The sequence below is a fragment of the Panulirus ornatus genome, chromosome 57 (genome assembly GCF_036320965.1).
Source record: "Panulirus ornatus isolate Po-2019 chromosome 57, ASM3632096v1, whole genome shotgun sequence".
Classification (NCBI taxonomy): Eukaryota; Metazoa; Arthropoda; class Malacostraca; order Decapoda; family Palinuridae; genus Panulirus; species Panulirus ornatus.
The window spans coordinates 12,571,276-12,583,943 of NC_092280.1; the positions used below are offsets into that span (position 1 = coordinate 12,571,276).

Below are 12,668 nucleotides of genomic sequence, written 5' to 3' on the forward strand. Positions count from 1 at the left end.
TCACCATCTATGTGCCAGCCACTGCCACTGCTACCTACACTCAAACTATGGATGTAGAACATTTTCCATTGTCCCTCTGCCTTTGATATAGTGCCACTTTACAGCCATTCAACCAATCTTCAGGCACCTCATTTCGAGCCATACATACATCAAAATTCCTAGATACCCAATCCATACCTAAGTCATCCTCTTTCTTAAGAAATTCAACTGCAAGACCATCCACGCCTGCCACCTTAGAGCACTTCATCTCACGCAAGGCTTTCACCACCGCTTCTTTTCTTGTTGTACCTATTGCCATGACTTCATAACCTGGCAGACCTGCCCGGACTAAACACCCTACAGAACATCTGCCACCCAGTCATCATCACACATATTCAAGGTCCCTTCAAAATTCTCTTCGTTTCTTTCTTGCTTGTTACCACTTCCTTGTCTTCTCCTTTCAATGATGCTTCCATCACACTCTTTAACTCCTTCCAAAACATGTAACTATTTCCCATCTCCGATACTCTCACACTCCAACTCTCATTAGCCCTTCTTATTCTGCCCTTATCCTTAGTCGTGGCCAAATGTCGCTTCCTTTTGTACTTCTCCCACTCACTCTCGCTCCTTCCCATACAATTCTCTTTTCTCTTTCACAAATAACTTTACTTCCTCTACCCCCGACTCACTAATCTTCCCCACATGCCCACATCCTACCCTCCGCCTTTACCCACACTTCTCTCGCGCATGTTAGCTCTGCCTCCTAAACACCACCGATTCTTCCTCAACTACATTAGTTTCCGTTTACCCTCACCTTCTGCCATCAATTCTCTCCTGGTATGTTATGTGATTAATTCATGATAATATAAATAAAAACATTATGAACAAAACTTTATCCTGAAAACATTAGGTAAATCGTAGAGTTCCAAGGTATCAATGTTTATTCAAAACTTGTTAAGATGAATAATTCCATACAGTTGATGTCATTGATCATGCATTGACTTGAAATAATGTGAAATATCTGCATAGGTGTCACTTGTCTTGAGGGATACTTGACTGTACCATTCCTAGATATTCATTGGCGTTGCAAGATATTTCTGAATTATGTTTCAGCCGGAAAGCCACACAGTACAGATAACCAGCGAACATTTCTGAAAACTTGAAGATAACAACTTCTAACAAACAGCTCCATGTTACAGCTGGTGCCACCAACTGCGATTAATAAACCAAAATCCAGGGTGCTTGCCCATGGCCTATCAGGATAATGCTCTTTTCAAAGAAAATACAACCATAATGTACTGGATACAGTAATAAGAAAATACAGTGATGCAGATAATGTTTGGTTCAGTGAAGCTGTAGACGATGAGTTTCCTGAAGCATGGTATGGGGAGGGGCCAGGTTCCTCACCTCTGGTGTTCTTACATGTTATAAAATAACTGATGATGTTCTACCCAGAGAAATAGGTTATGATGCAGCATAGAGCCATCGCTCACCACTCCCCCGCCGCCGGCGAGGGTGTAGCGTTGTGCTGTGGGCAAATTTCTTTCGCGAGGGTGTCCCGTCCTGACCAACGTTGATGGTCGCTGATCTTAGTGATGTCCTGCAGCAGCGGGTGGAGCTGTGGTGCCCGGGAAGTAAGTGAGACTCATGAACTGTGGCGCAATTTTGGGCTGCTTTTTCCGACAAGTGCGTGCTTGCTGTGGACATGAAAGACGTTCTTTCTCAGAAAGTGGCGCTGGTGACTGGTGGAGATGCTGCTTATAATCTTCTCTGGCGAGTAAGACATGAGCAGGTGATACTGACATTGTGTGAGGCAGTTGCTAGAGAGGTTCCTCCTCAGAAGATGAAGCTAGTAGAGTGTGGTGTGGTGATGGACTAGGCTGTTCTCTGCCAAATGAAATTACTGAGATGTAGAACAAGAGTAGGCAAGTTTCTCCCCGAGTAGGACAAGGCAGACGGCACCATATCCACTGAGCAGCAGGTAGAAGGCACCTTGCAGGTGGTTCATTCCCAGGATCCTGTTTTCTTCATCATCCTGTATAAAATACGACAAACATAAAACATCTGAAACACTAAAAGATTATTTCCAGATGTGTGAAAATATTAAGACGACATGTGATGATTTTTGTTGTCTCTTTATCAATAAATGAATAGTTAATGTAAATCTGACATGAAGAGAATATGATAGTATATTTTGAATGGGATTTTCATCCGGTCATGTTTCCATGAAGAATCATGTTATGAATAATGACAATCTTATTGTGTACTGTCGCCATGACGACGATGGTGATAAAATGTTTGGCTTTGCTGTTAACTTGGTATGAACTCGCTAGACATCTACGAACCTCTAGAATTTCGTTGCTCACTACATCTTCTACTTCTTCATTATCTGTCCTGTCTCTTGACATTTTGCTCGCCTTAGCAATAACGTCATCTAGCCAGTAGTCTATCAGTCCGCTCGCTATTAGTCGTTCCATCATTTGACTGATGCGGTGGCGAAATGGTGCACCGATCCTAGAAAATGGAGTAAACATTATTTATATATTCAAGGAAAAGTATCGTCTGCTGGTAGTGAACAGAAGTCGGTATGTCCTACAATATCTTTAATGAGAGAGAGAGAGAGAGTGTGTGAAATGCATTCTGGCAGTTCAGATTTCTAGTAGATTTCTAGTAGAAATCTAGGAGGTTGTCCCTCGCGTAGGTAACTTCTCTGCAGGAAGTCGTTTACTTACTTAGTGATTATCTTTCCCAGGACCTGACAGACCGGACACGTAAGACAGGCCTGTTTGTGGCTCACCGCTTCATTCTGGTCTCCTTTCCTACATATAGGTATGACTTTTGATCATTTCCACTTCCTTGGCAATTTGTCTTTCGCAAGTGACACCTTTACAGTATTTCAAACGGTTATCAAGTGTCTCTGAACACATCTTTAGCACAAATATTGAGACCTTATCAGGACCATTAACACATATGGACCGAGAACAACACTCAGTATTCTGTTAATGTCTTTTCTAAGATTCGCTTGGCTTTGTACGACCTCATTTCCATTCCACCAGGTTGGTGTCGGAGCTGTAGAGTCTTCCACCGAGAACACTTTTGTTAAACTTGTCCGATGGTTCCTCAGTTATCCTCGCATCATCCACTACAATTCTTTCCTCTGAACCCCTTGGCTTGATTTACTGCTTTTTGAATGACAATTTTTTTTTTGATGAATTTATGGAGGAGTTTTGAACTCTCGTCTGCCTTGTACACAATATTCTTCTTTCCTCTTTAATTATCCTGCTAGACTGGTTCCTTCCTGCCATTCACCTTACCGATGCTGTCTGGCTGGGTTGTGGCTTATAACCTCGCCAGAGCACATCTCAAAGCTCTTATGAACCATTCCTCTTTCTTTTTGTAGCCTCTCTCGGTATTTAGGGCTGGAAGTGTCCATGTGACTATCCTTCACTGTACATTCCAGAGAGCTTTACGCCCAAGTTGCCTGGTTCCTGGTTCACCTGTGTGTGTAATGAATGATTTATGATTCGTATTGTTCACGGAGGGAGTTGACGCTTGTGGGACCCCATTTCTTGGAGATTCTTTATTACTGAAGTCTTATACATTTCTCTATGATGTCGGCAGTCATCATGTCCTTACTTACTATACCCAACTCGTCCACAACGTCTGTACTATAAAGGTATTTCTTGAATCTTTTTGATGACACTTTTGCATAGTTTCATGTTATGTCGTCTGGTTCTTCAATCCTTAGTAACATATTTCAGAGAACGGTCCAGTGCTTACGTCATCCTCCTGATTAAGACAAAGAATCAAAGTTGTATCAACTCACCCCTCATTCTTCTCTCTTCCTTGCTAGACAGATTCAAGTTCTGTATTATTTTCCTGTAACTTTGTTCTCTTAAATCTGTTTCCATTTTTGTTGTCCTCCGCTTGATCTTCTCTACTGGCTCTTTGTGCTTCTTTAAGCATGATGACCAAACATGAGAAGCATAATCTAGTGTTGGCCTTGTGCAGGAGGTGAACAGCTGGCTAAACATTTCTTCATCCATATACTTGAAAGTTATTCCAATGTTTCCCAGCAGTTTGCCTCATACACTATCAATCTTTCCATTGTGGGACTCATGCGGCAGGTTAGAGACGTTGTAAATTCCAAATCTCCTTCCACACACAGATTCCTATAGTTTATTCCAACTACATCGGATTGAATTTCGTCAACCAAGGATCAGACCAGCTTTGGAACTAAACCAAGTCTCTGTATAAGTTACTAAAATCCTCTTCACTCCCCTCGTGATCTTCTCGTCACCTACCAATGTAGTCAAGCAGATCATCCATCCCTGGTGTCAGTTTCATGTACATAAATCATGATGAGTAACCGTCCCAGGTCAAAACCCTACGGCACTTCACTGTTGACCTCAGCCCATTTCGTGACTGCTCCTCTGTTCGCTTCCTTCTGAAATGATAATCTTATAATTAGTGAGCCAGTTTTCCCTTGTTCCTACGAGCTGATGCAGCTTCTTAATTGGTCTCCGATGCGCTACTGAGTCAAATGCTTTCTGACAATGTGTGTGTGTGTGTGTGTGTGTGTGTGTGTGTGTGTGTGTGTGTGTGTGTGTGTTTACCTTTTGTTTTCAATCTACAAGTCAGTATACTTTTGTTATTGTTGTTCTGATGAAAGTATCTGCAAACACTCTTTCCGGAATTAACAACCACACAAATAAGTAGAACAAATTCAAGAAGAATCAAGTTAAAACTAAACATGACACTAATGGTTGATATATGATAAACATGATACTGACGGTTGATATATGATAAACATGACACTGATGGTTGATATATGATAAACATGACACTAATGGTTGATATATGATAAACATGACACTAATGGTTGATATATGATAAACATGACACTAATGGTTGATATATGATAAACATGACACTGATGGTTGATATATGATAAACATGACACTGATGGTTGATATATGATAAACATGACACTGACGGTTGATATATGATAAACATGACACTGACGGTTGATATATGATAAACATGACACTGACGGTTGATATATGATAAACATGACACTGATGGTTGATATATGATAAACATGACACTGATGGTTGATATATGATAAACATGACACTGACGGTTGATATATGATAAACATGACACTGATGGTTGATATATGATGAACATGACACTGATGGTTGATATATGATAAACATGACACTGACGGTTGATATATGATAAACATGACACTGACGGTTGATATATGATAAACATGACACTGACGGTTGATATATGATAAACATGACACTGATGGTTGATATATGATAAACATGACACTGATGGTTGATATATGATAAACATGACACTGATGGTTGATATATGATAAACATGACACTGACGGTTGATATATGATAAACATGAAACTGACGGTTGATATATGATAAACATGACACTGATGGTTGATATATGATAAACATGACACTGACGGTTGATATATGATAAACATGACACTGACGGTTGATATATGATAAACATGACACTGACGGTTGATATATGATAAACATGACACTGATGGTTGATATATGATAAACATGACACTGACGGTTGATATATGATAAACATGACACTGACGGTTGATATATGATAAACATGACACTGATGGTTGATATATGATAAACATGACACTGATGGTTGATATATGATAAACATGACACTGATGGTTGATATATGATAAACATGACACTGACGGTTGATATATGATAAACATGACACTGACGGTTGATATATGATAAACATGACACTGATGGTTGATATATGATAAACATGACACTGACGGTTGATATATGATAAACATGACACTGATGGTTGATATATGATAAACATGACACTGATGGTTGATATATGATAAACATGACACTGACGGTTGATATATGATAAACATGACACTGACGGTTGATATATGATAAACATGACACTGATGGTTGATATATGATAAACATGACACTGATGGTTGATATATGATAAACATGACACTGATGGTTGATATATGATAAACATGACACTGATGGTTGATATATGATAAACATGACACTGATGGTTGATATATGATAAACATGACACTGATGGTTGATATATGATAAACATGACACTGATGGTTGATATATGATAAACATGACACTGATGGTTGATATATGATAAACATGACACTGATGGTTGATATATGCTAAACATGACACTGATGGTTGATATATGATAAACATGACACTGATGGTTGATATATAACAAAACAATGCTAAATACAGCCTGACCAGATCTGTTGTCCATTATAAGCGATTATCTTCAGTAAGAAGAAAAACAATGATAAATTTGTTTCGTGTTTACACTAGTGTACGCGCTAACCAGCACCTCACCTAAAGGCCCAACCATTGCCGGGGAAGACTGGGTATTCAGTGCGGCTAACGTGGATGGGTGTGTAGCCTCGCCTGTTGGTATGTCTGGTAAACTCGGGCTTGACCACATCAGATTTGAAGGTGATGTATGAGTAGCCTCCCTGCAGTACCCGCCGGATCTGCTCCTCCAGTGTAGGGGAATACTGGGGAGGTCACACGGGGATACAAGCACACGTTACTCACTACACTAGATACAGATTTACAACAAAGAATTGAAACTTTTACAAGATACTCAGCATTATCATTTTGTTCATTATACATCTGCTTACTGATCATAAAGTCTTTCGTCTGTCTCCCATGTCTGTGCTGGGAGTCTATAATCAAATTATAAAGTTTTTTTTTCAAAATTTATCTTTGACTTGTACAAATATGGAATCGATTTTAAAAGAAGAGGCTGAACACAGAGAAGGACACCATCTCCGACGTTGTCCCCCGTATCACTGATATCTAACCAGGATTCTGATGTACCAGTTATGTCCTGGTTTACTTCCAATACAGTTAGTTGTCTCCAACACTCGCTACACAGTCTGAACAGCAACATGAACCACTTTGATGCATGACTGATTTGTTGTCATTTCTTGTCAGTGGTCCTATGTGTGTGTGTGTGTGTGTGTGTGTGTGTGTGTGTGTGTGTGTGTGTGTGTGTAAGTACTGTTCAGAGATACCATCTGTTCCTCTCTCGGGAGGTCACGCTGCCCAGAATGCTCACCTCTCCGGAATGTTTTCGTCAGATCTCATCAACAGACATCTGGCAGGTCAGACATACACCACCTTCCATGTGTTTCCAGAACCCAATAATAGCCATCCAATAATAGCCATGAGGTGGAACTTGAATTCAACATAATCCTCTGGCGACATATCAGAGGAAGTCCATTTAATCCTCAGATCGACCGAGTCATTGTACGATGGTTTATAGACGCAAGAAACTCCGGGAAACATAAGGAAATACAACAGAAAATTTCCAGAACACCAGCGACCTACGGATGATTAATGAATCACTCATAATTAATGGTCAAAATTAACGGTAACCTTACGGCTGTGGACCACGATGATCTATTAACAGGAAATAGACAATGGGCCATGACAAATACCAGAACATCTACCGAGAAGGAAGGAGAGCTTGAGCGATGTCAATCAGGACAGAAGAACCAACTAATATGGAAGGTGAGACACTCAGTGTTCGGGTTGAAGAAGATGATAAATATCGCACATATCTGGCTGGATGCTTATGGTAAGTGACACTGAAACTTGCACCCAAGCCAAGTGCTCGGACGACCTGAAGGTCGTGATGGAACACAGGGGAGAGGAAAGAAGTCGGGCCAGAAATGTAAGTCAGTCTGGATGACAAACTCTGTTTATGTGATGGTAATCCTACTAAATCCCTGGTAGGGTAAGGTCGATATATATACAAAGGGAAAGATTTGGTCTAAAGCAACAGACAGGGAGTTAGGCCTTCCTCCCTTACGTCACCTCCAGATAAGGTTTTCTTATCCCGGTCGTCTCAGTTTATCCTTATGAGGCTCTCCCCACCCAACCCCAGGCCACCCACACCACCCCATGCGAGCCACACCATCCTATCCCACGCCACCCACACCACCCCACGCCACCCACACCACCCCGCGCCACCCACACCACCAGAATCTTAACAGTAAGGTTCGTGGTGGATCTCAGGTCATGTGATCCGTTTGTCCAGCAGAGAACATAATGGGTCACGAATACAGTCACTCACTAACAACGGTCAGTACTAGGTCGTGGTGGTTGTGTCCCCACGGTGGGGACTGTGTATCCCCACAGTGGTGGTTGTGTCCCCACGGTGGGGACTGTGTATCCCCACAGTGTTGGTTGTGTGTCCCCACGGTGGGGACTGTGTATCCCCACAGTGGTGGTTGTGTCCCCACGGTGGGGACTGTGTATCCCCACAGTGGTGGTTGTGTGTCCCCACGGTGGGGACTGTGTATCCCCACAGTGGTGGTTGTGTGTCCCCACGGTGGGGACTGTGTATCCCCACAGTGGTGGTTGTGTGTCCCCACGGTGGGGACTGTGTATACCCATAATGGTGGTTGTGTGTCCCCACGGTGGTGGTTGTGTGTCCCCACGGTGGTGGTTGTGTGTCCCCACAGTGTTGGTTGTGTATTCGCACAGTGTTGGTTGTGTGTCCCCACGGTGTTGGTTGTGTGTCCCCACGGCGTTGGTTGTGTGTCCCCACGGTGTTGGTTGTGTGTCCCCACGGTGTTGGTTGTGTGTCCCCACGGTGGTGTTGTGTGTCCCACGGTGTGGTTGTGTGTCCCCACGGTGTTGGTTGTGTATTCGCCACAGTTTTGGTTGTGTGTCCCACGTGTTGGTTGTGTGTCCCCACGGTGGTGGTTGTGTGTCCCCACGGTGGTGGTTGTGTGTCCCCACGGTGGTGGTTGTGTGTCCCCACGGTGTTGGTTGTGTATCCGCACAGTTTGGTTGTGTGTCCCCACGGTGTTGGTTGTGTGTCCCCACGGTGTTGGTTGTGTATTCGCACAGTGTTGGTTGTGTGTCCCCACGGTGGTGGTTGTGTGTCCCCACGGTGGTGGTTGTGTGTCCCCACGGTGTTGGTTGTGTGTCCCCACGGTGGTGGTTGTGTGTCCCCACAGTGTTGGTTGTGTATCGCACAGTGGTTGGTTGTGTGTCCCCACGGTGTTGGTTGTGTGTCCCCACGGTGTTGGTTGTGTATCGCACAGTGTTGGTTGTGTGTCCCCACGGTGTTGGTTGTGTGTCCCCACGGTGGTGGTTGTGTGTCCCCACGGTGGTGGTTGTGTGTCCCACGGGGGTGGTTGTGTGTCCCCACGGTGGTGCTTGTGTGTCCCCACAGTGTTGGTTGTGTGTCCCCACGGTGTTGGTTGTGTGTCCCCACGGTGTTGGTTGTGTGTCCCCACGGTGTTGGTTGTGTATCCCCACAGTGTTGGTTGTGTGTCCCCACGGTGGTGGTTGTGTGTCCCCACGGTGGTTGGTTGTGTGTCCCCACGGTGGTGGTTGTGTGTCCCCACGGTGGTGGTTGTGTGTCCCCACGGTGGTGCTTGTGTGTCCCCACAGTGTTGGTTGTGTGTCCCCACGGTGTTGGTTGTGTGTCCCCACGGTGTTGGTTGTGTGTCCACGGTGGGGTTGTCCCCACGGGGGGTTGTGTGTCCCCACGGGGTGGTTGTGTGGTCCCCACGGTGGTGGTTGTGTGTCCCCACGGTGGTGGTTGTGTGTCCCCACGGTGTGGTTGTGGTGTCTCCCACGGTGGTGGTTGTGTGTCCCCACGGTGGTGGTTGTGTGTCCCCACGGTGTGGTTGTGTGTCCCCACGTGGGTTGGGTCGTTGTTGGTTGTGTGTCCCCACGGTGTTGGTTGTGTAGTCCCCACGGTGGTGGTTGTGTGTCCCCACGGTGGTGGTTGTGTGTCCCCACGGTGGTGGTTGTGTTTCCCACAGGTGGTTGGTTGTGTGTCCCCACGGTGGTGGTTGTGTGTCCCCACGGTGGTGGTTGTGTGTCCCCACGGTGGTGGTTGTGTGTCCCCACGGTGGTGGTTGTGTGTCCCCACGGTGGTGGTTGTGTATCCCCACGGTGTTGGTTGTGTGTCCCCACGGTGGTGGTTGTGTTCCCCACTGTGTGTGTGTCCACGTGTTTGTGTGTCCCCACGGTGGTGGTTGTGTGTCCCCACGGTGGTGGTTGTGTGTCCCCACGGGTGGTTGTGTATGTGTTTGTTTCCCAGTGTTGGTTGTGTGTCCCCACGGTGTTGGTTGTTGTCCCCACGGTGTTGGTTGTGTTTCCCCACGTGTGGTTGTGTGTCCCCACGGTGGTGGTTGTGTGTCCCCACGGTGTGGTTGTGTGTGTCCCCACGGTGTGGTTGTGTGTCCCCACGGTGTGGTTGTGTGTCCCCACGGTGTTGGTTGTGTGTCCCCACGGTGGTGGTTGTGTAGTCCCCACGTGTTGGTTGTGTGTCCCCACGGTGGTTGGTTGTGTGTCCCCACGGTGGTTGGTTGTGTGTCCCCACGGTGTTGGTTGTGTGTCCCCACGGTGGTGGTTGTGTGTCCCCACGGTGTTGGTTGTGTATCCCCACGGTGTGGTTGTGTGTCCCCACGGTGTGGTTGGTAGTCCCCACGGTGGTGGTTGTGTGTCCCCACGGTGGTGGTTGTGTGTCCCGCACGGTGGTGGTTGTGTGTCCCCACGGTGTGGTTGTGTGTCCCCACGGTGTGGTTGTGTATCGCCCACGGTGTGGGTTGTGTTCCCCACCGGTGGGTGGTTGTGTTTCCCCACGGTGGTGGTTGTGTGTCCCCACGGTGGTGGTTGTGTGTCCCCACGTGGTGGTTGTTGTGTGTCCCACGGTGGTGGTTGTGTGTCCCCACAGGTGTGGTTGTGTGTCCCCACGGTGGTGGTTGTGTGTCCCCACGGTGGTTGGTTTGTGTGTCCCACGTGTGGGGGTTTGTGTCTCCCACAGTGGTGGTTGTGTGTCCCCACGGTGGTGGTTTGTGTGTCCCCACTGTGGTGGTTGTGTGTCCCCACGGTGGTGGTTGTGTGTCCCCACGTGGTGGTTGTGTGTCCCCCACGGTGGTGGTTGTGTGTCCCCACGGTGGTGGTTGTGTGTCCCCACGGTGGTGGTTGTGTGTCCCCACGGTGGTGGTTGTGTGTCCCCACGGTGTTGGTTGTGTGTCCCCACGGTGTTGGTTGTGTGTCCCCACGGTGGTGGTTGTGTGTCCCCACGGTGGTGGTTGTGTGTCCCCACGGTGTGGTTGTGTGTCCCCACGGTGGGTGGTTGTGTGTCGCCCACGGTGTGGTTGTGTGTCCCCACGGTGGTGGTTGTGTGTCCCCACGGTGTTGGTTGTGTGTCCCCACGGTGGTTGGTTGTGTGTCCCCACGGTGGTGGTTGTGTGTCCCCACGGTGGTGGTTGTGTGTCCCCACGGTGGTGGTTGTGTGTCCCCACGGTGGTGGTTGTGTGTCCCCACGGTGGTGGTTGTGTGTCCCCACGGTGGTGGTTGTGTGTCCCCACGGTGGTGGTTGTGTGTCCCCACGGTGGGGACTGTGTATGTGTGACCAGTTGTACGATGATGAGGTTCAGTTCTCGTCATGTGTATGTGTAGCGTCTCCCTCACATTGTTGCAGTGTACATAATGTACCTGGTGGTCTCTCTCATATGTAACTGGTGGGATCATACAACAGTAAACAGAAGATCCATTTCATTTCAGGCTCTAACATCTGTCATCGGCCAGGAAGGTCACGACTTATTCAACTGTTATTTCAGTCATTTTGTAGTTGTCAGTGTTATATCACCACTCAGGTCGTAGTCAAAGTATATCATTTAACATCAAATGAAGTTTTATCATTTGAAATGATGTTATAAGTTAATATTTCTAACAACGAAGGTAAATGGCCACTTCCGTTTTGTGGAATATAAAATGTCTCAACATTTGGTATGAAGAATGTTCACTGGTGTAAACCGTGAAGGATGTTTTCCTTTACACAAATGAATCGTTTTTCCCCAAAGGATAATGAACTCTGAGTGTGTTATGCTCGCTTGTTATATGTTGTAGGTTAAGGTCATTAGATCAAGCGTAAATATATCTCAGAAATGATATTCGTTATTGTCGTAGATTAATTGCTGTATGATAGATATGTCGGTCTTAAGGTTCTTCTTCCAGTGAAGATGTATATGATTCTTTACGTTATGGCAGTCGCTACTTCCTCACTTGCCTGCATTCCGTCAGCGATCTTCTTGACGCTCGGGTACTGAGTCTCCTCGAAGTATATACTGAGGACAGTGCCTTTACGATTTGTGCCCCAGCTCCAGCCGTCATGGGATAACAGGTCGTGCAAGGTGTTGATCTCGGCGTCCTTGTGCTGGACGATGAGGTGAGCCACCAGGGAGGAACGGTAGGCGGTAGTGATGATCAAGCAAGACACGAGCAGCAGCCCCACCAACAGCTGCAGGTGAGGGAGGTACACCTTGCATACTACATACCACTAGGTAACACACACACACACACACACATACACACACACACATACACACACACGCATACACACACACACACACACACACACACACCTTGCATACTACATACCACGAGGTAACACACACACACACACACGCATACACACACCTTGCATACTACATACCACGAGGTAACACACACACACACACACACACACACACACGCATACACACACACACACACACGCATACACACACCTTGCATACTACATACCACGAGGTAACACACACACACACACAC

General features: G+C 46.2%; 1 protein-coding gene across 1 annotated transcript in view; it reads right to left on the reverse strand.

Moving 5' to 3' along the window:
• Nucleotides 1–1,568: 1,568 nt before the first annotated feature.
• Nucleotides 1,569–12,668, reverse strand: part of LOC139766180 (glutamate receptor ionotropic, kainate 5-like) — a 37,146-nt gene continuing 26,046 nt past the window's right edge. The window contains exons 5-9 of the mRNA XM_071694450.1: nucleotides 12,127–12,357; nucleotides 6,393–6,574; nucleotides 2,325–2,493; nucleotides 1,884–2,014; nucleotides 1,569–1,749 (exon numbers count right to left, since the gene is read on the reverse strand). Of these exons, the coding sequence (XP_071550551.1) occupies nucleotides 1,569–1,749; nucleotides 1,884–2,014; nucleotides 2,325–2,493; nucleotides 6,393–6,574; nucleotides 12,127–12,357 (894 nt within the window). The remainder of the gene's footprint in view (nucleotides 1,750–1,883; nucleotides 2,015–2,324; nucleotides 2,494–6,392; nucleotides 6,575–12,126; nucleotides 12,358–12,668) is intronic.